The sequence below is a fragment of the Botrytis fragariae genome, assembly GCF_013461495.1.
Source record: "Botrytis fragariae strain BVB16 chromosome Unknown tig00000112, whole genome shotgun sequence".
Taxonomy (NCBI): domain Eukaryota; kingdom Fungi; phylum Ascomycota; class Leotiomycetes; order Helotiales; family Sclerotiniaceae; genus Botrytis; species Botrytis fragariae.
This window is the reverse complement of record NW_023500997.1, coordinates 1,830,442-1,854,511: the sequence shown is the minus strand read 5'-3', so window position 1 is coordinate 1,854,511 and position 24,070 is coordinate 1,830,442. Positions and strand designations below refer to the sequence as shown.

The 24,070-nt window shown below is 31.1% G+C and overlaps 4 protein-coding genes across 4 annotated transcripts; 3 read left to right on the top strand and 1 right to left on the bottom strand.

Annotated features, from left to right (window-relative positions):
• Positions 1-3,161: 3,161 nt before the first annotated feature.
• Bfra_008120 (putative sterol glucosyltransferase protein) lies at positions 3,162-5,869 on the bottom strand (the record flags this gene model as incomplete). The annotated part of the gene is made up of 5 exons (XM_037338484.1): positions 3,162-3,984; positions 4,034-4,384; positions 4,435-4,959; positions 5,021-5,699; positions 5,755-5,869. 5 exons carry the CDS (start codon positions 5,867-5,869, stop codon positions 3,162-3,164), a joined length of 2,493 nt encoding a protein of 830 aa, XP_037190547.1.
• A 2,028-nt stretch (positions 5,870-7,897) lies between these two features.
• Bfra_008119 (putative isoamyl alcohol protein) lies at positions 7,898-9,846 on the top strand (the record flags this gene model as incomplete). Its single annotated transcript, XM_037338483.1, has 2 exons — positions 7,898-8,400; positions 8,508-9,846. The coding sequence occupies 2 exons, from the start codon at positions 7,898-7,900 to the stop codon at positions 9,844-9,846; spliced, it is 1,842 nt and encodes a 613-aa protein (XP_037190546.1).
• An 8,991-nt stretch (positions 9,847-18,837) lies between these two features.
• On the top strand, positions 18,838-19,979 carry Bfra_008118 (putative abc periplasmic substrate-binding family protein; the record flags this gene model as incomplete). Its single annotated transcript, XM_037338482.1, has 2 exons — positions 18,838-19,323; positions 19,377-19,979. 2 exons carry the CDS (start codon positions 18,838-18,840, stop codon positions 19,977-19,979), a joined length of 1,089 nt encoding a protein of 362 aa, XP_037190545.1.
• Positions 19,980-21,517: 1,538 nt separating this feature from the next.
• Positions 21,518-23,092, top strand: Bfra_008117 (putative integral membrane protein; the record flags this gene model as incomplete). Its single annotated transcript, XM_037338481.1, has 5 exons — positions 21,518-21,760; positions 21,901-21,969; positions 22,029-22,309; positions 22,375-22,569; positions 22,636-23,092. The coding sequence occupies 5 exons, from the start codon at positions 21,518-21,520 to the stop codon at positions 23,090-23,092; spliced, it is 1,245 nt and encodes a 414-aa protein (XP_037190544.1).
• Between the last annotated feature and the right edge of the window lie 978 nt (positions 23,093-24,070).

Below are 24,070 nucleotides of genomic sequence, written 5' to 3'. Positions count from 1 at the left end.
AATATTTTTCGAGTTTAGAATAGAAAATATTTTTAAAATAAAAAAAGTGAAATATTTTTTGAGTTTGGAATAAAAAATATTTTTTTTTATTTTGAATAAAAGATATATAATAAAATATTTTTTGAATTCAAAATAGGAAATATTTTTGAAGTATAAAGAATAAAATATTTTTTGAGTTTAGATTGCAAAATATTTTTGAAGTGTAAAAAATGAAATTCTTATTTTTATTATTTTTCAAAATATTGAAGCGATTTTTAATAAAATAAATTAATATTAAAGTTTAAAGGAATTCTCAATTAATTATATATACAAATCATTAAATGATTTAAGTAATCAAAAGAGTATTAAGGATTTCTAATCCTAACCCTGAGTTTATTATAATAATACTTTCTATAAATAAATCAAAATAATTCTATTCACCTATATTATCCCTTAAAGATTGAACTAGAGATATAAAGATATCAAAACTATCGAAATTTTTTATTACAAAAAGATTTATTAAAAAGAAATAATATATATAATATAAATAAATAATAAATTCCTAATGGCTTTTAAAAGAAATCAAATATTATTTTTATATATACCTAATTACTATTGCCCTTTATAATATTAGATATAGATTATTATTAGCTTTTTCTAGATATAGATATATTGCTAGTGTTTTATATTCCGCTATATAATAGAAAGCAATTTGGGCTTTTATAAAGGTGGATTAGAAGTAATATAATAAAGGATTAAGAATTACTTTAAAAATTTCTAAACTTATACTTTATATATCTTTATAGTTTTTGAATATAAGGTTAATCTTTTTTTTTAATTAATCTTAAAGAAAGTAGTGTGTAATTTAGTATTTGTTTTAATATAACAAAAAAGTCTTAAATTTACTTTTTCTAAAAATTCTGTATTATATAAATAGGAAAACCAAGAATCCCTAGAATCCTTAGAATCCAAATTATTCTTTATTTGTTATAACATTATTGAAATCAAATCTTATATACCAAATAATAATTTATTATATAATAAAGAATAAACTTATTAAAATTCCGAAAGTATTATATTCGAAATCTGTTTTATAAATATTTCTATTCTATGATACCCTATAATTTATTAATCCAAAAATCATCAAACTTAATATTTAGTAATAAAAGTCTTGTTCACTTTAAATAAATATAAATGTTATTAAAAAATATAATCGAAAGAGGTTTCAACTAATTGTTAAAAGAACTTCTTATAAAGTATAATAAAAAGAATAGAAATTTGATCTTCATTCTTTTGCTCTTGAAAATAGACAAAATCAAAGAGAATCAATTATATTATTCATATGAAAGCTGATAGATAACTATTAAAATTTCCTGGCTCTTTTTATAATCTTTGTTTATAAATTATATGATTTTTTATAGTATAAAAACTCAAAACAAATAATTTGAATAAAACATTTCTAATCAAATACTAAAGTAAAGCTAGATACAATTGTCGAATAATATACTTCAAAGCTAATTCAAATTCTTCTGGATTTTTAATATTCAAGACTTTTATAATTATATTTATTACACAAATTTGGGTTAAGGTTGGTTTAATAATATTATATAATAATAGTTAATTCAATTTTATAGTAATAAAAAGCTATTCTTTGAATATATCACTTAATAACAATATATCAAAAATTGTTTTCTGATTAAGAAGTATTTAATTAATATAGAAGTATTCTTATAATATCGAAATCTATTTATCTTATTATTTACTTTTAAATAAAATTTATTAAGAATATTAACTTATTGCTAAGTTATTTTTTGATTAAGGAATATATTAGAACATAATTGATAGGTATTACATATTATAGTCTTTATGATATTAATGATACAAACAAATTGAGAATCTTCCACTTCCAAGTAATTCTCTTTTAATTTCTTTTTTAATAGTAATTTATATAAAGCTTAAATCTCCTTATCTTATAAATTGATTAGGTAAAAGGGGAACTTAGTAATATTATATAATTATGATATTCTCTTGGATTGAGATTCTTTGATATCTTATATAATATCCACTTTCTTAAAGAGATCCTTTTTAAAATCTAAAACATTTTGCTCAATCTTATCAATTGAATTCTTTTCCAATTATATTAAGGAAACCTTATTTCTATTTTTATTATAAAATTTAATCTTATTTATTACAATCTAAAAGTAATTCATAAGGTTTTAGGTAGTGAAATATGTTTGTAATAAATATTTCTATTATAATAGAATAGTTTTGTATTTATTAGCTTTCTAATTATAAGTAGCTATGTGCTAATGTATATATAAAAAATGAATTATTAGAAAGGGATTATTATTGTATAATAAATACTAAAAGTTATAAAAGATTTTTAGATATTCTAATTGAATTGTTCCATTAATAGGCTTCTGTTTTTATAGCTTTTATATACTTTTGAAAAGAAAAGTGTAAGTATAGGCTAATTTGGTTTTTAATATAGTATCTATCAAATAATAAAATAGATTTTGGAGATATTGTATAATACTTATAGTATTAGGTACAATATACATCTAATATTATATATAAATCAATATCTGATATACAATATTATAGATAAACTTATTTATTATGATAAGGAAATTTACAATTGATTTTGATTATAAAGAGATATTAAAAGATCAAATAATAATCGAAAAGGAATTATATCTTACACTGAACATTTCATATTAGAAAGCGGAGTACATATAGGGCCTTAGGGTTATCTTTCTATACAAAAAACATTCGAGCTTGTGTGTTACGACATGAAACATTGTTTATATAAGGGGTAGAGTGAATAACTAATTAAATACTTTTTGACTAATTATTAGTCTTCTATTTAAGATAAGTACTAAGGTTAATAATCTCCCCAAAAATTTCTTAGGGTTAGTAATAATCTAATTTAAAAGATTTTAATAAGATTATAACAAAGTCTATAGAAGCCCCTGAATCCTGATTCTAAGAATTTATGAATTTATTTATAATATTAATGTATATTCCACCACTTGCTTTATCTGATTTATCATTTTTTTTAAATTATTTAACCGTAATATAAATAATAATATTCAATCCTTTACTTTAAAATGAATTAAGCATATTCAAAAACTCTCAAATCTATAATTCAACCTTAAGTCTGGTTTTCCCTTACTTAGCGTTCATCTTTTCATTAAATCAAACGCATCTATTATCGCCTTCACATCCTCGCTAATCAATCGACCTTCTTGTATTAGCCACGCCCCTTCTTCTCTTTTCGCGACTTGAATTTCTTTTTTGCTTGTCGTGTGCACCGCGTGAGAAATGCTTTTCGCTATACCCTGCGCCGGATATGCCCAGACACCAACGGCACCTCCCGAAATTTTCGATATCATGCTCACAGTACCTTTCCCAATACCTTTAGCCACACCTAATGCACCCTCCTTCTTTCCCCCTTTGTAAGGCTGCACAACTAGATCTGCCAATCCGTCAACTATCCCTAAGCCAAAGGCCTTTCCGCCGACAGCCATCCCGCTCTTCCAGCCTGTCACTTTTCCGTAGTCTTTAACTTTACCGCCATAAAGGCCAGGCATTGCACGGATTCCATCTGCCATTGCAAGAGGGACATCCACAAAAGTTCCTTTACCAGTAGCAACAAGCATTTTTCCGGCACTCTTCCCTGAAGCGCGAGCCATTAAGCCAGCTGTATCTGATTTCTTATTATATGTATTTGTAGAATGTATAGAGGAAGAGCAACTGGTGGCACCATTGCCACCTGCCAAGCTTTGAGAATCAGAGATCTCAGAGCTTTGTTTGTTTCGGCTGTCGTTTTCAATTCGGTGGCTTTTGTTTTGAGCCTGTGCTTTCTTGTATTCTTCGTAAGGTTTAGTGAACACTCCTACTTGGGCTTGAACAATGTCTGTCGCCATTCCGAGATAGGCCGAGGCCATGGCAGTTACTGGGTCCCACCGCCGGTTTAGAATTTCTATGTGTTTTGTTTCAAGTCTGAAATATTAGTAAAGAGCGTTTTTCAGTACTGCTTTGCGGATCTTACAATTTTATCTTTTCCTGATCAAGTCTCTTGTTTTTGAGTAATATTTGCACGGCAAATTTGGAGAGCTTGATGTTTTGGTCCTTATGCTTGTATTGCCAAGCTGCAGGCTTATCTGGCAGCAAATCACAACGTAGATCTTCAAGAGGCAAATTGGCGTGAAAAGACCTCACGGCAGTCTTAACGCCATCTTCTGTCTCCATCTTCGATGCTATTTTACCTGCTGCAATTGCAGCTTCTTTTGTTAGACAGAATCTCAAGCCTTCTACAAGGTTTTTGGTATCAAGGGACTTGAATGGCACTGGAGCCGGTCCAGCACCTGCCGCATTTATCATCTCTCCCCAAAATGGTTGACTATGACTAATCAGTGGTATATTCTCTAAGTTTAAACCGTGAGAACCTACTCTCCGAAGAAGGGCACAACCATCGTAGGTCGTCCATTACTCAATCCGCACGCTGTTGTTCCTGCACCACCATGATGTACAACAGCCGAAACATGCTGGAATAGCCATTCATGGGGACAGTCATCAAGATAGAAGATGTCCTCGAAGTCAGCTCCACCCAAATTACTCCAGCCTTTTGAGATAATTGCTCGGACACCAAGAGCATGAACAGCGTCCAACAGAGTACGGGTCAAGGCTTCTGGATTGTCGATAACAATGCTGCCAAAGCCGATATATACAAGTGGTGGTCCTCGCATTCGTAAGAATGCATCAAGCTCTGGTGGTGGGGTATATATCGGTTTATCACGGAAGAAAAATCCGCAGACATCTATTTGGGGAGGCCAATCTATAGGTCTCGGCACGAGTGCAGGAGACCAACAATAGGTGAAGGGAATCTTGAGCGAGGACGCCAGCGTGGGTCCCTCAGAGTACGGTATAGGTTCAAGGTCAATGCTCTCTCGAAAACTGTTTATAAGATCTCCTAGGCTATTCGAAAAATGTTAGTAGTTTTCTTTTGATAATAGCACTTAATGCAAGATGAACCCACCCTTGCCATGTCATCCACTCTACTAGTAAATAAGAAAGATAATTTCCAGTTCCGACATCGACACTGGACGTCTTTATGTTTGCTAGTGGATGCGGAAATGCTGCTGTTGGTGACCATGGCATAGTGAAACAGAGATGCAGTGGAATCCCGAGTGCTTGAGCGCAATGAATGTGTGCAAAGCTTGGAGGATTTGCGATGATAGCGTCAGCTACGAATGGTTCTGCAGATATCATGTCAGGCTTCAAACACGATCTCCAGCATCCTCCTAGCATCTCAGAAATTATAGCTCTCTTTCGCTGGATTTCTCCACCTTTCAGAGTCTCCATGCTCGGAATCAAGCCTGGGTTTTTCACCATAAATGCCATCAACTCAGCCGGATTGCCACCAATTGGATAGAATTCAAGGTTTGCTTGCCGTACGAAGTCCTCAAATTGATCGTGTGTTGCGATTCGCACACGGTGGCCGTGCTTTTGTAGTTCATTGCCGAGGGCAATGAAGGGCTGGACATCGCCCCTACTCCCCACGACTTGGATGACAATATTGAGCTTGACAGCCCATGGGCGATTCTCCTTGGTTTCAGGTAGCTTGGTATCAAACTCAGAGTATGACGGAATATCTAGATACTTTGAAAGTCTCCTTGCAACATTTGAGGTAAGATCGAGGTCGATGCGCCCATCGTCTGTAGTACATTAGCTACCAACATACGCACGAAGAAATGTCGTATGAGGACTTGCCTCGAGCTTTTGCTTTTTGAAAAAAAAGTGAGCTATCTGATAGAGTTGCTTCTCCATACGATGGCGGCGAGTCTGCCTGGTTGTGTTCTTGTTCATGGTGCTTTGAGTCTGCCATGTGTGAATTTCTTGAAATACAACGTAGGAGTGAAGAGAAGAAACAAGATTGAAAATGATTTATTATTATTTGATATTATTTGATAGAGTTTTAATATTGATTAAGTTGACTCTTCCTCTGTTAAGAAGACCCAGATGTTATCTTAGTATCGTTTGGGATTTGGATGGTCAATTTGAGTTTTGCATTGACGTCAAGGATCAACAGAAACTGACTAACACAAATGCCGTGAAAAGCTGGGCTTATGGTTTTGCTAAGAAGGGCTATTTGCCGGTCTACGGAGGTCTAGCATGTGAGTTTTGCTATTTTGCTACACAATCTGTTTTTCGGCAGGGATGAACTTACAGAGCGGGATGGTGTAGCATCACTCGGGACCTGCACTAGTCTGTGCGCAAGCGAATACGCGTGTTTGGAGCATCGCCCCGCACCCTTCAAAGCTCTGATAATAAGTGTCTACTAACTTGAACGAGCGTGGGAAGTCCGCGTATCAAAACGTCGGATGCAGATTCATCAGCAAAGAAAACGAGTATTCAACTCTGGAGCTAAGACAACCAGCTTATTAGTCGTCTTATAGTTTACCATATTATGGTACGTACATCTAGCTTCGGAGTTCCATACTCTCTGGCCGCACGAGTTATATCTATGAATTTCTGATGCGTGGAATAATTCAGTTGGTGAAGTACACTTGTGCTTTTAATTCCTTCGGATATCTTAGGTTTATGCACCTTACAAAGTCTGTCCAACCCATTGCAATCCTTAGAATATATAATTCATTTCGAATCATTAAAAAGGTGGGACTGTTAGGATGTAAACCGAAGGAAATGCCGATACTATACCAGCCCTATACATATTTTGAAGCACCGTTCATGAATGGTGGGTGGCTCGGTGGGTGATTAATCGAAAAAAGTACTAATGGTTGATGCGCGAACATCAATTCTTGAAGAGATATTACGAATCAATAAATTGAGACTAAGAATTAATGAAATGAGGTCAAAAGAAATAGAGTTATTTTATAAAGTAAAAGCTTTTTAATGACATTATTTTCATGTCAATTGTTGAGAACTACCTAATTTATTACTATTATAGACTCTAACACTAAAATATTCCAAAAGAAAAAAAAGCTTATACTTTACTTAATATGATCTTAAGAGAAAATATCTAAGAAAAGTTAGAAGATAAATAACCATCAGCTCCGTTTTCTTTTATTCTAGGAGTAGTTTTTCTCGATCTCTAGACAGGGTAATAATAATTTGTAAATTAGATCTATGAAGAGTTATAGTAGAGGCTTAAAAACATATAATACAACGATCTTATTCTAAACGTTACAAAAATGGCTGCGTAAATACGAAGAATACGATAAACACGCTTATACTCACTCAGCCTCAGTTGTTACTTACCTAGTACAAAAATACGCTAGTGTACCTACATATGCATTTTGTATACATTCATTAGTATACTTTATCCTTGAGATTGAATCAGAAATCATCTACTGCCGACATTACTATATGTACTCTTAAGCACAGTGCTACGTATACGAATAAGTTTAAAGGTAGAAAAAACCAGGATATCCTAGAAAACTCGCATCCTATTCCAGTCCAAAATTACAATATTCCCGCGTATACAGAGAGAGTACACTTCCTTCAAAGGAGATATGTGTACGGACTTGGCATCATCCGCAACCTCTATTATGAAACAACTTTTTGTATGGATTCTTTGAACGAAGAGATGCCCAATTTTAACGGCTATGGTCTATCTACGCATGTATAGATAGGTCTCCTTTTGTTTGGATGAAAGTGGGACCGACTCATTTTAAAGAAAAAGAGATGAACAATGTTAATATGTGCGGTCCAGTTTTGTGTTTCTCGATCTTCTGGTTCGATTAGATCTGTTATGCAAATTGGCGAATGTGCCACTTAGTATCGTTCCGTTGAGGCGGTGTAGTGACTTCTATTGTTATATATACTTCTTAATTCCTTTCTTTTTGTCGTTATCTTACTCATACTTTTCACTCATCACAACGCATCACTCAAGATGTTACCATCTAACCTATCCCAACTCATTGCCCTCACTCTCTCAATCCTCCCAACCCTTACACTCGCTACCAATTCCAATTCTACTCAAACATGCAAAATCACACCTGCAGACGCCTCATGGCCTTCTTCCGCCGATTGGACAGCATTTAACACATCCATTTCCGGAACCCTCATCAAAACTCTCCCGCCAGCTTCATCTTGCTACGCTGGAAACCCATTTAACTCAACTCAAAATTGTTCTTCCGTCCAAACCAACTGGGTTCTCGCTTCTTGGCAAGCTCTTACACCAGAAGGGGTCGATTATCCCATCTATGCCAATAATTCCTGTCTCCCTAGCGATGCACCCGGTTATCAAGCTGGCAAAGGCTGTGAGATAGGCGGTTCTCCGATTTATGTTGTAAATGCCACTACTGAGGATCAAATCGCTACAGCAATGAAATGGGCTACGGATAGAAATATTCGGATCGTGATCAAAGGAACTGGTCACGATCTAAATGGAAGGTCTGACCCCACCATCTTCTGATTTATCTAATCCTACAAGAAAGAAAGTAAAAAGCAAGCAAAAAAGATCTAGAAAGAAACTAGCTAATCAAAAACTAAACTGACAGATCAAGCGGCGCCAACTCCCTCTCGATCTGGACCCACAACTTCCTTAAACGAGAATTTAATTCTTCTTGGCCCGCCCCCGGCTCTAACTCTACAGCCGATGTCCTCATCGCCGGGAGTGGAAACAATTTAAAGCTTCTTTACACCGCCGCCCACGAGGCTGGAAAATCAATCGTAGGAGGTGATGCCGAGACTGTCGGCATTGGCGGGTATCTCCAAGGAGGTGGCCACGGTCCCCTCTCAAGCCAATACGGACTCGGCGCCGATCAAATCTACCAAGCTACTGTTGTTACACCCTCGGGCGAGATATTGACTGCGAACGCAGAGCAAAATCCCGATCTTCTGTGGGCCATTCGAGGAGGGGGTCCGGGTACATATGGCGTCGTGACTGAATACGTCTTACAAGCATATCCTGCAGTCTCTTCTGTTTCAGTTGTAAAACTCGAGGTAATTCCTCTCGGTTCCGAAAACGATACTACCACTGCAACAGCAGCTTGGAATTCTCTCGCAATTCTATTCCAAAACTTCCCAGACATAATGGACGCTGGTCTCTCAGGCGAATTGACTGCCGCTACTGGCTCCATAGCGCAAGCCTTTTCCGGTTCAACATCCATACCCCCTGGCGTGTACTTCAAGCAAGTATTCTACGGATTCAACCTCAGTAACAGTGAAATGGCCACTACCATCTCCCCGTTGATTGAGAAAATGAAATACATATCTAATGGATCAATTTCTATTAATTACACAGTCACAGCTGTTTACCCTAGTTATCTTGACTTTTTCTATGGTAATAACCCTGGCAGAGAAGCAGCTGGACAGGTTTCCTTACTATCTACTCATCTACTGGGGCGTGCGCAACTTTCTGATCTCCCAATGGAAACAATAGCTGCATATTTGCAACGCGCGCTAGCATCTCAGAGTGGGGATGGAACTGAAATGATAGTTGGCTTACAAGGAGGGCTTGGTCCAACTCGTGTTCCGGAAAATATGCGTGGCTCATTGAACCCGGTTTGGAGAGATACATATTTGCATGTTATTACACTTGGTGCAACAGTTGATGTTACTTTGACACCTAAGAAATCACTTGCCCAAGCTGCGGAATGGATGCAGCAGAATAAAGAAGCGTTATGGAGAGAATGGGCGCCGGATATGGGTGCTTATATTAATGAGGGGAATCCTTATAACACTGAGTGGAAACATGATTTCTTCGGCACAAGCTACGATCGACTGGCTGGAATTAAGACGAAATATGATCCTACTGGGAGTTTGTATATATTGGCGGGTGTAAGAAGTGATGAGTGGGACTATGATCTTGATACAGGAAAATTGTGTCGCGTTTGAGAAGGACCTGTATCACTGAAGGGAGGAAAAAGGACGTTCTTTTCATGGTTGACATCTTGGAAATGATCTTTAATCGATAGGTTTGACTGTATTACCATTGGCGCTATTTACAAAAGGTGGTGTAAATAGACTAGATAGATTTAAACGAGCATCCCTCTTTTTGAATGAGTATGAACAATACTTTCTTTCTTCAATGAACCATTTAAAATGTTGAACAGATTTCGTAAGGTGAATATATACAATAAAGATAGGGGTAAAGAGTACATTATTCTAACTACTTTCTTCATATGAGGAGGGATTACTAATCTATATACTGTCTTCCATTTACCATACGCACGAAATACACATGTGACGTCTCTTATTCTATAGTGAGATAAAATGTGATATATGATCACATGTTCTGACGTTAATTATCGATTTTCATATCTTTTGGTACAATTGAGGTATAATGGACCGATTTAATTATCGCGTACTGGAAGTCTCTCTCAATGTTAAACTTTCGTTGTTTGAAAGATTGCCAATAGACACAAAGTAGAGTAGTTGACAGACACCAAAGCGACTCTTGGCCAGAGATACTTAGATTGATACTGAGAAAATGAACTTGATCGGTGTACTTTTGTATCATTTTCAATTACCACTTGATATTCGAGGCGGCTTGAAATGTCACTGGAAAGACGATACAGTTGTTAAGAAACCAACAACGATTTCCATGATAGTTAACGAGCAGCCCCGTCACAAGTCCTCACTACGACTGAAAATTTTCTTCCATATAACTGTAACGGGCGTGTCGTACTACGGACAGCTTCGGGCAAAACCATTAATGTTTTTAGTTTTTTTGCAAATTTGAAAAACTTTTCTTGAAAATACAACTGACAGTACTATATGAAGAAAGTTCTAACATAACATTTTAATTTTCATATTTCTATGGAAATTGTTTTTAGAATAAATGAAAAAAAATCGTAGAAATCAAGTTATTATTTATATAATCAAAAATTACTTTTAACAGATCTAATATCACGTTGCCCGGAATAAAGTACACGTAAGAGAAAGCGAGCTAAAAGTATTAGGCGTATTGAGTAATCAAAACGATTAATATAGTTGTCATAACGCTAACTATATAACCTATGGTTGTCTTTATACCTCAAATATAGACTATTAATATACTCTACTTTCTATAAATAGGGCCTTATTCTTTTATAGATCTTTTTATCCTTAAAATATAATATAAATCTTTATTTATATCTTAATAATTTATACTATCTTTATAAAAGTTATTATAACTTTATTTTAATTAAATCCCATCAAAGTTATATACTGATTATATTAATTATATCTATTACTAATCTACTGTATATTCTAGTCATTATTATTTAAAAACTTTAAAAGATTATTTTATAATTATAAAAATATCCCGAAAATAACCAATTAAATATCTATATCTTAAAAGTTATAAAATATTCTTAATATATTATTATTATTAATATTGAAATTTAATTTTTTCAATAATAAATCTATTTTATATTAAAAAATAAAAGAAATAATAATAATTAGATTAAAAATAATTATAAGTTATTAATAAAAAACCTTAGTAACTTTTAGATTATTTTTTTAATTCATATTAAAAGTTACAGAGTGATTAAAATATATTATAAATATTAATATTAATGTTCAATTTCTTATAAAATATATATTCAATCTTTCATTTATTTATAAATAATAACAAAAGAATTAATTAGAAATAAATTAATATTGATTAGAAATAATATTTTATAACTTTGAGATTAATCTTTCGATTTGAATTAAAAGATATTAAGTATTTTTGATGTATTATTAATATTTATATTTATATTCTAATAAAGTAATATTTATATTGTTTTTAAAATAAAGATTTAAAAAACAAAAATTCATTTAGAAATTAATTTAATATTATTTTTAAAAGTTCTTTTATAACTTTTCTTTTAGTTTCTAAATTATAAGTAAAAATTATAAATTTTTTAAATAAAAGTATATATAACAATATCAAAATTAAATTGATTTAATAAAACTTTATATTTGATTTTCAATTTAATTTTAATTAAGAGAAAAGAAATTACTTTATAATCAATTAAATGTTATTTAAAAATAATATTTTATAACTTTAATATTATTCTATTAATTTAAATTAAAAGTTATAAGATATTTAAAATATACTATTAATATTTATATTAAAATCCAATTCTTTTAATGAGTAATTTATTTTATATTCAAGAAAATAAAAGAATATCATTAAAAATGATTTTATATTATTAATAAAAATTACTTTATAACTTTTATATTGTATTTCTAATTTGAATTAAAAGTTATAAAGTATTAGAAATATAATACTAATATTAATATTAAGATTCGATTTCCCATATCAAAATATAAATATAATTATTATCTACCTTTTTTAAAAAAAAGAATCTTATTCAAAATAATTTAATATTATTTATAGATTATATATTATAACTTTATTTTTTATTTTTTATTTTTTATTAAAAGTTGTAAAATATATTACTAATATTTATATTATAATTCAATTTCCTTAATAATTAATTTATTTTATATCAGAAGAATTCAAAGAAAAGAAATTTCGTTAAAAATAATTCAATAATATCTATTAAAACCATTTCATAACTTTTATATTATATTTGTAATCGAAATTATATATTATAAAGTATCTTTGATATATTATTATTATTGATATTAAAATTTAATATTTTTAATAATGAATCTATTTTATATTAAGAAACCAAAAAAATAATTAAATTAAAATAATTATATATTATTAATAGAAAAACCTTTATAACTTTTATTTCATTTTTTTAATTTGAATTAAAAGTTATAAAATATTCTCGATATATTATTATTATTAATATTAAAATTTAATTTTTTTTAATAATAAACCTATCTTATATAAAAATAAAAATAAAATCATTAAATTAAAAATAATTTATAACTTTTATATTATTCTTTTAATTGAAATTAAAAGTTATAATATATTCTTAATATATTATTGATATTAATATTAAAATTCAAATTTTTAAATAATATTATATATTTAATTTCTTATATCAAGATTTTAAAAATATGAAATCTAATTAAAAATAGTTCGTTATTATTTATAAATAGTTTGTTATATGATATTAATAAATATTAATTGATTAAATCAAAAGTTATAAAGTTTTTAAATTAAGATATTTATATTAATATTAATATTAAAATTTTCTAAATAATATTGTAAATTTCATTTCAAAAATAAAATCTTAAAAGAAACAAAATTCAATAAAAAATAATTTAATATTATGTTTAAAAAACATTTAATATCTTTTACATTTTCTTTTTAATTTAAATCAAAAGTTATAAAATAGATAAAGTATATTACAAATATTAATTTTTATCTTCAATATTTATATTTAATATTTTTGATTATAATATATTTTTTTTGAAAATAAGGAATTAAAAAAAAGTCATATATTATTAATAACAAATGCTTTATAACCTTTATAATATTCTTTTAATTTAAATTAAAAGTTATACAGTTTTCGGAATAAAGTATTTCTATTAATATTCAAATTTGATTTTTTATTTTATAATATAAATTCAGCTTTTAATTTAATTTTTATTTCAAAGGAAAGAAATCTAATTTAAAATTATTAAATATTTTATAACTTTGATAACATTTTTTTAATTTTAATTAAAAGTCATTTAATATTTATGATATATTATTAATACTTATATTTAATTTTGATTTTTTATAATATAACTTATAATAAACCGGGTCATATAGGGAACCAGATTACAAAATTCAATTCTCTCTATATAATCTTGTTCTATAAGCTATATATTTATTTAATTCTAATTCTAAGTTATTTAAACTATTTTCTAGTTATTTTTTTCAATTTCCTTTTTTAATTCTTTAATTAAATATTTATATGATTATTCTTATAGCTTTTTCTTTTTAGGTTTTTATTTTATTTCATATATTATTTTTAATATTTTCTTATTACTAAAAACAAATTAATCTTATAATTTAATTCTTTTATTTTTAATTTTTTTTTCGAGTTTTAATTACTTTTTAAATATTAGTGAATTATTTCTGAAATAGAATTATTTTAGTATTTTGAGATTCTATAAATTTAGTTATTTTTTTAATATATTAATAAATTAATAATATAAGAGAATTATTATTTATTAAAATTATATTAAAGATTTAATTTATTTATCTTAATTTTGTTTTATTTATAGTATTAATCAACTCCTATCAGCCCGCCGGATTTTACCCGGATTTTATTAACAACTACTATCAATTCAATCCTTATTATTAAATCAATTATTCAATAATTTGATTTAAAATTTAATTAATATTTTAGAGTATATATTATATTTAATAATAAAAAGTTTTATAATAATATCTTAATTCAATTATTTAATATTTAATATATCAATTATCTGCTGTGATATAAGTTTTTATTCTATTTCTTATACTAACTTCTAATTTTATAAATAAATCATTGTCCAATGTATCCTAAGCTATTTATAATGTACTTTCTAGTTTTTATCTAGTATATTCCAATTTACTTTTATTTTATATAATATCAGAAAACATTTTAAAAATATATACTTTTAGATATCATTAGATATACTTTATAGAATTAAGATTAGGACTACAAGAAGGTTAAAGATTAATTAAAGAAATATTTCTAATTTTAAATTAATCTAGTATTTTAATAGTTTGATATATAAAAGTATTATTCTGTGTAAATTGATATTCTTTGTTCAAGTTTTCTCAAATGAGAACTAATTCTCTATTAAGGATCTCGAAATAAGAATTAATATTATATCTAAATTTCTTACTCTCAAAATCCTTATTCATAATATAAAGCTTATTTCTTTTGATATCATAAAAGCCTTTTTAGATTATAATCTTTATATTCTTATTTATAAAATAGGTTTAAATCATTTCCCGTTTTTATTTCTACTTGAAAGAGTAGAAAACTTATTTCTGATTTTTTCCTTTTCCCTATTTTACAGAGCACTTATTCGATTAAAAGATTAGTTTTCATTTTTTTACTATTTATTTTTTATGGTTTAAATATTAGACTAGCCTTTTAATAGTATATTCTTTTATAAGTTCAAATCTCTTTTTTGCTTTCCAATTGATTATATTATACTTAATCAAAATCTTTTTCAGGGTAGTTTTTTTATAATCAAGAGTATATACTTTAATAATCTTATTATAAATCAATTTCGGGAAAAGTTGTATATATTTTAGTATAATATATTCATTTCAATTTATATATGATTTTCTTCGAGGTTTTTTAGTTACAAATTTTTTATTGATATATATTAGATCTTTTAAAATAGTATATTGAATAGTTTTATAAGAGATTTTAAGGTTGATTATAATATTAATGGGATTAGTATTTTTAGAGGCTTTTTTTATAATTCTTTTGTGATTGTATATATTAAAATTTATTTTAGATATATTATTATAGTTAATTAATTTTAATGAAATATATTATAGTAATATAATTAATAAATTAAAATAAGAGTGTTAGGGGAGAACGTATATTTTTTTTGAAAAAGTATGTTTTGACTGATAGCAGTTGGTACGTGCTGTAGAGAAAAACTTTTGAATATAGATAAATCTAGATTTTGATTAAAGATTCTTATTTATAGAGTAGAAAATTATTAGAAGAAATTAAATAGTAATATATTGAATATTTTTTGGGAATAAAAGGTATTAAATTAGTTTCTTTTTAGTTAGTTTTAATATTAAAAAATTTAATACTTTTTTTCTAATATTTTAAAAAAGTTTTATTTATTTAGCTTTTTGAATTTATTTTATATTAGCTTGAGAATGTTGATTAATCTTTAAAGTATAATATTATTTTATTAGTTTATATATTATAATATCAAATAATTAAAATAAATAAGAGTAATAAAAAGATAATATAAGTAAATTAATATTCTTTTTTATATAGAAAGTAATAAAGCTATTTATAATATAATTTAAATAATTATTTATAATTAAAAATCAAAATTAATCATTTAATACTTTTTTAGATTTTGATTCAAAAACTCTTTTTAGTTATTCTAATTTATAACTATTTGAGATTTATTTATTTGTATTAATAAAGAATTATTAGTTTTGAAATATATTCTTTGAAATTTATATAGAATTTATATTTTAAGCTTTGAAAATAATTATAAATAATAAAGTCTTTTCAATTATATTAATATATTCAAATATAGTTATCTATTTTTATTTATTAATTATAACTTTCTAATTTGGTTTCTGAATAGAATTAACTATAATATATATATTTTAAATATTTTTAATTCCAAATCTGATTTTATTTATATTATATATATTATTTAATTTATATTTTTATTTAATAAAATATATATAAAATATATTAAATTAAATCTAAATATTTTTTAGAGTTATCTTTTTAATTTGATTAAATTCTAATTAATATAAATAATATATTTTGAGTTTTAAATATTGTTTTTGGAATTTATAGATTTATTTGTAATTTATAAATGAAATTTCTATTAAGATAAAAATTCGAAATAATATAATTTGAATATATTAAAAACAAATTTTATTAGTTATTTTCTTTATTAATATAGATATAATAGGGAATTTAATAATAATAAGTTGTAAAATCTATTATATAAAAATACTTTTTTTTGTATTTAAAAGAATTTGAGTTATTTTATAAGATTGAGTATATAATTTCTTTTTAATAATTCTAATTATAAAAGTTGATTTAGGAATTTCAAAATACTTTATAGTTTTTTTAATTAATTTAAATTCCTTTAACTGAAGTATAATAATAGTATTCTATATCTTCTTTTCAATTTGAGAAGGTGTAAAAGATAATTTGATATATATAATAAGATTTGTTAGAGTTTAAAGTTAGTAATAGGCTAAATGTAATCTGGTTCCCTATATAACCCGGTTTACTATAAGTTATGTTATAATAATATAAATTTTATTTTTAGAATTAAGATTTAAATTCTTTTATTTAGAAATTGATTTTATATTATTTATAAAAAATATTTTATAACTTTTCTTTTATTTTTTAAATTATAATCAAAAGTTATAAAGTTATTAATAAAAATTTATATAATAATATTTTAATTAAATTATTTTAATAATAATTTATCTTTGATTTTGAATTTAATTTTAATGAAAAAGAAAGAAATTTAGTTTTCATTAATTGAATACCATTTATATGTAATACTTTATAAATTTTATTTCATTTCTCTAATTCAAATTAAAGATAATAAAACTTTTAAAATAAAATATATATATTAATATTAATATTTAATTTCTTATATTAAAATACAAATATAGTTTCTATTTAAATCTTAATTTAAAAGAAAAAAAATCTAATTTAAAATTATTGAATATTATTCATAAATAATTTTTTATAACTTTGATATAATTTTTTTAATTTAAAATAAAAGTTATTAAGTATTTCTAATATATTATTAATATTTATATTCAAATACGTTACGTTAATCAATTTTAATTGAATTATCAAAATTTTCTTTTTCGATATAGAATGATAATACTTTACTTGTGAATTCTTTTATAAATATGTATACTTACTAATAGATTTTTTGAATTACTAATTAAACAAAATTTAATCAAAAAAGTGTCAAGAATGTTCGAGCAAAAAGTTGGGTGTATGCTCTACCTCTCCCAAAAGCCCTTCTACTCCTAATGCTTTTTACGAAAAGAACGCTCCTCATACTTCGGAAGAGGCATTCCCTACTGAATAGGTATCGTATCTTCTGTTTTCCGTTTCGGTTTATTAAACCCAACGGTCTGTTCGCATTAAAATCCAACTGACAGCGGGTGCTCCCCCACATACACTATTTTGAATCCCTTTTGCCTTTTTCCAGTCAAGAGGTCCGTGGTACAATTGTTCTGGATCGTTCGATCTGAGCGAACGATTCGGTGCAAGGTGCAAGGATCCTGGTGATATTAAAAAATATACAGAGCCTGCGGCCAATTGTTATCGTCTAGACTATACATCAGAAAAACATTTCGAGTAAAACATCTTTTCCTATAAGACTAAGATTTTCTTTGTTGATCTTCATTATTAACTTACACGGCGAGGTTGTCTTTGTTGTTTTGTGTATCTGCTTATGCTGATGAATGTTCATTGAAAGAAAGATAGCAATAAATGACATGTTGAAGCTTCTTCTCCGCAAGCGCGTTTGTCGCAAATTGGGGTGCAAATGGGGGGGAACGCAAGCTGAAGAAGTATCGGAAGTAGACTACCGAACCAGGGGGTGCCACCCGCTTGGGGATGTCAGGGGCAAGATATGCTAAGATTCGGAACTAGCAAGGCTTGACCTCCCAAGCTTAACAATCTTCAAAGTTCGAACCAACAATTCCCTCATTTCGATATCCACTTTCTTCATCTCTTCAATATCGTAATAGTATGACTTCGGCGTTAACTTTCGAGAAAATGCCAGAATCGTGTGAATGTTCCCTATTGTTTAGTTTATGCGATCGGTCAACAGGGAATAATCTATAAGTGTGAGATGTGCACGTGTAGATATGAGATTCCGCGTATGAAACCGGCAAACGATCCAAGTATGGAATTCAAAGTATAGAGTGCGTAGATAGTTCTCAAGCTTCGTATCGTTTCTACTCCAATGCAATTTTCGTAAGATGGATATTCAAAATCTAGCGACCACATCCCATTGAGGCTCACCGCCGAAAGTGGGACTGGATGAATTCAATAAGATCGCAACTTAAGATCTCACATTATTTGGATTCCAACACTCCTTGTTCATCCTTTTCTGCTTTCTGTACCAATTTCTTTTCCTTCCGCAAGCCTTTATTTTGTGTTTGTGCAAGATTATTTAATTTCCGCGCCACAGAACCACAAGGCATCTTCACATCTAGTCAACGGCATTTGATCCCTTCCCAAGTATCTCAGGATGTTGTTCAGACCAATCGCACTTTGTTTCGGGGCTGCGGCGGCCTTAAAAACTCGAGGAAATAGAAATGCGAGTACAGCTCTGACTACCATCAATTATGGTGCATTTGTGCCAACCGCAACTTACTCCATTGCCCAACAACTTGGATTTTTTGCGGCTTATGATTTGGATGTCATTTACACCCAGGTTCCTAACTCTACCTATGCTTATGCTCAAACTCTCAATGGCGCTTTCGATATCTTAACCGGAACTATCGATAATGCCGTCAATTTGCGTTTGAACTTAGGCGAAGAACTTACAGTTCTGGGTCAATTAGATGAAGGTCCTGACTTGGTTCTTGCCTCCGTTCCGAATATCACATCTGTTCAAGATTTGAAAGGGAAGCCATTGATTGTCGATTCACCAGTTAGTGGATATGCATACCTACTACAAAAAGTTTTGAGCGAATATGGTCTTTACTTATCCAATGGCGATTACTACTTCATGGTACATTCTCTTTGCTCGCGTTTGAGAAATGTTAGCTAAAATTACGAATATAGACCGTTGGAGGTACCCCTCTCAGATACGCTGACCTCATCGCCGGGGTCCTTCCTAACGGAACGGAAGTGTACGCAACAATGCTCTTATATCCATTCACAGCTGAAGGAAAGGTTCTCGACGCCTCCGAGAAGCCCAACATTCTCGCGACCGTTAGCGAGTTTGTTAATCCTGTCTCTTCCTCTGCTTTCACCACCAGTCAAGCCGCACTCTCAGATCCTACTCAAGTCGATAAATTGACTCGATTTATTAGCGCTATGTACGCCGCTAACCTATATCTTCTCAACTCTACCAATCAAGCTTGCGCCACAAGTGCCATTGCAAATCAGCTGGGCGTCACAGCCGAAGTTGCCGCGCTTGAATATACATCAGCAACATCATCGAGCTCGGGAGAAATAAGTGTTGGCAGTAACTTCACTGTTAGTTCTACAGGTCTTATCAATGTGATTGACGTTAGACAAGAGTTTGGCGGGTTTAGCAGCTTGTCATCATCGTATAATTTCATGGATGCCATTGCTCCGGGAACTGGAAAATTGATTGATTACACCATTAGAGATGCGGCAGTTGCAGCGCTGAAGACGCTGCTTTTAGAAACCACTTGTTAGATTGGTAGAGAGAGCTATTTCAAATACCAAAATCCTTAGAGACTGTGTTAGGTTAAGAATATAAGCATAATATATCATGTGCGTTGTTTATTCATTTTATGACCCGTGTATTCTGGAAGCTCGGAAGTGCTTTCAGGCCGTGAGATGAAACTTAAGTTAGTGTGTGACTTAACATGGATGATATCTTTCCATGTCAGTATTGTGTTGGTTATAGAATTGCCTTCAAGTTGAAATTGCTTCACGTTCTGGGTTTCATCCTCGAAAATCATCAGTTCCCATTGAATGTCAATATAATAAAGTTTCCACCTGATTTTTGATGCCCAATGATCGACAACCTCGGTTACTGATTGTCCACCGAAGTGACCATTCAAAAGTATATGTGAATGGAAAGTAGGAATTTCAATTCTTAATCGCGGGTAACTATGCAAGACGGAAATGCGCACATTCAACCACGCATGCCATTCAAAACCCTTTCATTTCTATCAAGACTCCTTTTCAAATTTTCAATATACTTTTCCCAGTTGCTTCCACCTCCCCGGTAAATCTCATTTGATAAGCAATTTGTCGGGATAGCCCCGCTTGATAGTCCCTGCCCTGCCATGTCTTATTCTTCAGCGGGCCCACCACTTAGTACTAATTAGTCTCCTACCTCCAAGCGAGCCTGAAAAAAGAAGTTTATCTAACCAAGCTTTTCTATATCGAGGAGAAATGCGAAGTATTCGCTAGGGGATTGAATTACCTGCTAGCAACGGTTCTTGCCATGATAATGTCCTTGGGCGGGGAAGCATGGACATGGACAGGGGCAGGTAGTAGATTGCTTCAACATCTTTCATTGCGGGATCCCAATTGACTTATATCCCTATATTCAATCCCCCACGAAAATCCAAAGGTAGACAATTTTAATAAAGCGCCCAAGAGAAATAAGGGTGCTTCAGAGTACCGGCCCTAAGATACTGATTGGGATTGAAAATACCAGGAGCAAGAGATCCCACTGTTGTAAAGTGGTTCAGAAGCATTGACTTGGCAAACAAGGAGTGCAAGCAAGCCTTGCAAGAATAGATCAAGCTCTGATCTTCAAGCGCAAATGACTGATTCGGATGACGCCCGAGGAAGTTTTTGAAGATATTCCGTACACTCCGTGAAAGGTGATTTCTTGCCCCGGGGCATGTTTGAGGGGATAATGTGGATATTAATGTGCGTAGAAATCATTATGCAGGTACTCATATAGGTAGGTGCTTGCAGTAGTTTGTAATGTGGCACACTGGACCTCTTTAGTGAATGGTTGAGCTGCTTATTCGTAATCATCAAGCTTTACTTTCTCCTGTACCCATTTTTAAATGTGAAATTTCGTGTCAGATTTTGAATCGGAGGAGCGATAGATAGACAGTGCTTTTAGGTGCTGCACTGTGAATCTCAAATCGCCCAGAATATCTTGCGGATATTCGTTTATCATTGCCCTCTCTCCTACGCTCGTCTTCTGCTTGTTCATTGTTTGGCTAAGGAAGAAGCGTCTCGACACGGTCAAAATTTGTCAAATCATGCCTCTCACTGATCTGACTAGCTCTTCAACGATACTTCTTTCACATCTTCAATTCGATCTCCATAACCTAATAGCTAGAGATGCAATCGACGATGGGATCCCAAATCCTAGGGGAAAAAACCTTGCGAATTTGGCGATTGCCTTTGCTTGTCTAAGTTTCTTTTTTGTCAGCGCGAGGTTAGGGACGAGAGTGTTTTTGCAAAAGTTGGAGATAGATGATTGGTTCATTGTGCCGGCATTGGTATGTACAGATTTCTGCTCTCCGCTGCTTTTGAAACCGAGAGTTATGGCATAAGTCTTTTATGGCCGTTTTAGCTTGGAATTATTAGGAGACATCAACAGCGCGAAGTGGCAATGATTACAGAACCTAATCGCGTATAGCTAATGGCACTTGCCATGGCAGTGACGTTCAACATGGAAGCCAAGAATGGTTTCGGTCTGCACACCTCGGTATGAATCTATCTATCCATGAACCACCACCAATGGCTTTCATAATTAACATCCCCTAGCAAGTATCAAAAGAGCACAAGATTGAGGCCCTTAAAGTTAGTTCAAGTTTTTTCCTCATGTATCCATTCTCAATTATTCTAGCACCAACTAATGTTCTGAAGTGGTTCTTCGCTGCTCAACTTCTATACAAAATCGCTTCGTGCTTCACAAAAATCAGTATCTGTCTTTTTTACCTACGGATATTTCCCTCGAAGAATTTCAGAATCGCAACTTTTGTTACCATTGGAATAGTCATTGTATACAGTATTGCAGCAGTCAGTGCCACCATTTGGTCATGCAAGTAAGTGGCCGTCTCTTCTCGTCCGACACCAATCTTGTGGCATGTTCTCTAATCAAACTGTTAAGTCCCATCGAGAAATCGTGGAATAAAGCTCTTCCTGGTTCATGTATACAAATTGGAAACGTTTGGTATAGCACATCTGTAATGGCAATAGTAACTGATTTGATAATTATCTTCTTGCCAATTTATCAAATTCGACGACTTCAACTTCCGTTAAGTCAAAAGCTTGGATTGGTCTTGATGTTTAGTCTTGGATTTTTGTAAGCAACCAGTATTTTCACAGGTAAATTGCCTACAGAACACTATCAAGCTAATAGGTCCAATAGTGTCATTGCATGCACCGTCGTTCGGATGGCCACAGTCGGACCAGCCATTACTGCGACGGACACAATGTATTATCAAGCGACGTCAAACTCATGGACTTTCCTCGAAGTCAATGTTTCCATAATCTGCGCTTCATTGCCCATCTTAAAAGCTCCCATAGTAAAATTTTGTCCCTGGTTGATGCGCAACAAAACGACAACATCAGCATATGGCATGAACTTCTCGAAAGATAATTATGGAACCAAGAACGCACTTCCAAGTCATGATGGCAGTGCAAGAGACAGTAGGATCAGGGGTGTGACTGGGAAGACGAAAACAGATGCGCCTAGGGATAGCGATGAAGAGTTCATCTTGGAGGAAATGGGAGAGGGGGTGAGAAAAACGACAGAGTTCAATGTTAGCTATGAGGCGACGAGTATTAAAAATGTTGGAGGTAGGACGAGTGTATTGAAAACTTAATATCGGGTGTAATTGGGCTTTTTGATTTTTTGGGGTTTCTATTCCTGCTTTACTTCGTGAGGGCGTCATTGTGTAGGGTGGGAATCTAGAAGAAATGTATAATGTCTGTAGACGGACAGGGAATTTTGGATGATGAATTCTGGATTCTGGACTCTCTTTCATCGGGATCGTTGTGCGATGAAGAATTGAGAATCAAGATCAAATCTATGAAAAATCTATCAGAAGATAGAGCATGAAGAATTTTTTCCGTGTACTTTTGATCCCGTGATTGACCCGTGATTGATGATTTAAGTTGATTATTTGTTCTACAATTTATTTCCAACCAGAAGATGTTATTTCATGTAAAAAGTTGGAATTCATTATTAATGCTTCGATCGATGATTACATCATATGTATCTCTCTCGCTCTAATAGCTAGAGGTACCGGGTACTTCTTTGCTCACTTCTGCTAGTGTCGTGTTTCCAAACCAACTTCTGTTGTGTGATCTATGGGCCCGTCCAGCCAAGACTATAAATACAGACAGACCCGTCAACCAACCGATACATCGATCCTGGACTCTAACGAACTTCCACTTACTTAGGTAGGTATGAATAACAGATACACGAGTATAAAAATAGTGAAGTGGCCAGATTATGTTCAAGCACCCAATATCATGATGCAGATCTCAAGTAGAGTAGCACGTGAGCAGGACTGGAGATTAATCAGCTGCCAACGCACGGTTATATCTCCGTCTTTTCATACGTCAGCGTCGGAAAGGTCTCGGTGCAATTAGGTGATTTTTATTTTTTGTTCTTCATTTTCTTACTCTGCTTGAATCCGTAGGTTGAGAGTAACTCGATACCGCAAGTGTTTTGTGACAAATACATACATAAGAATGACGACAAGTTGTCGATGTCTCTAGATGCTTGCAGATCATTAATGTATCTGGACTGAGAATATTATTGCTCTCCATCGTAAGTTCCATCTCATAGCTTGCAT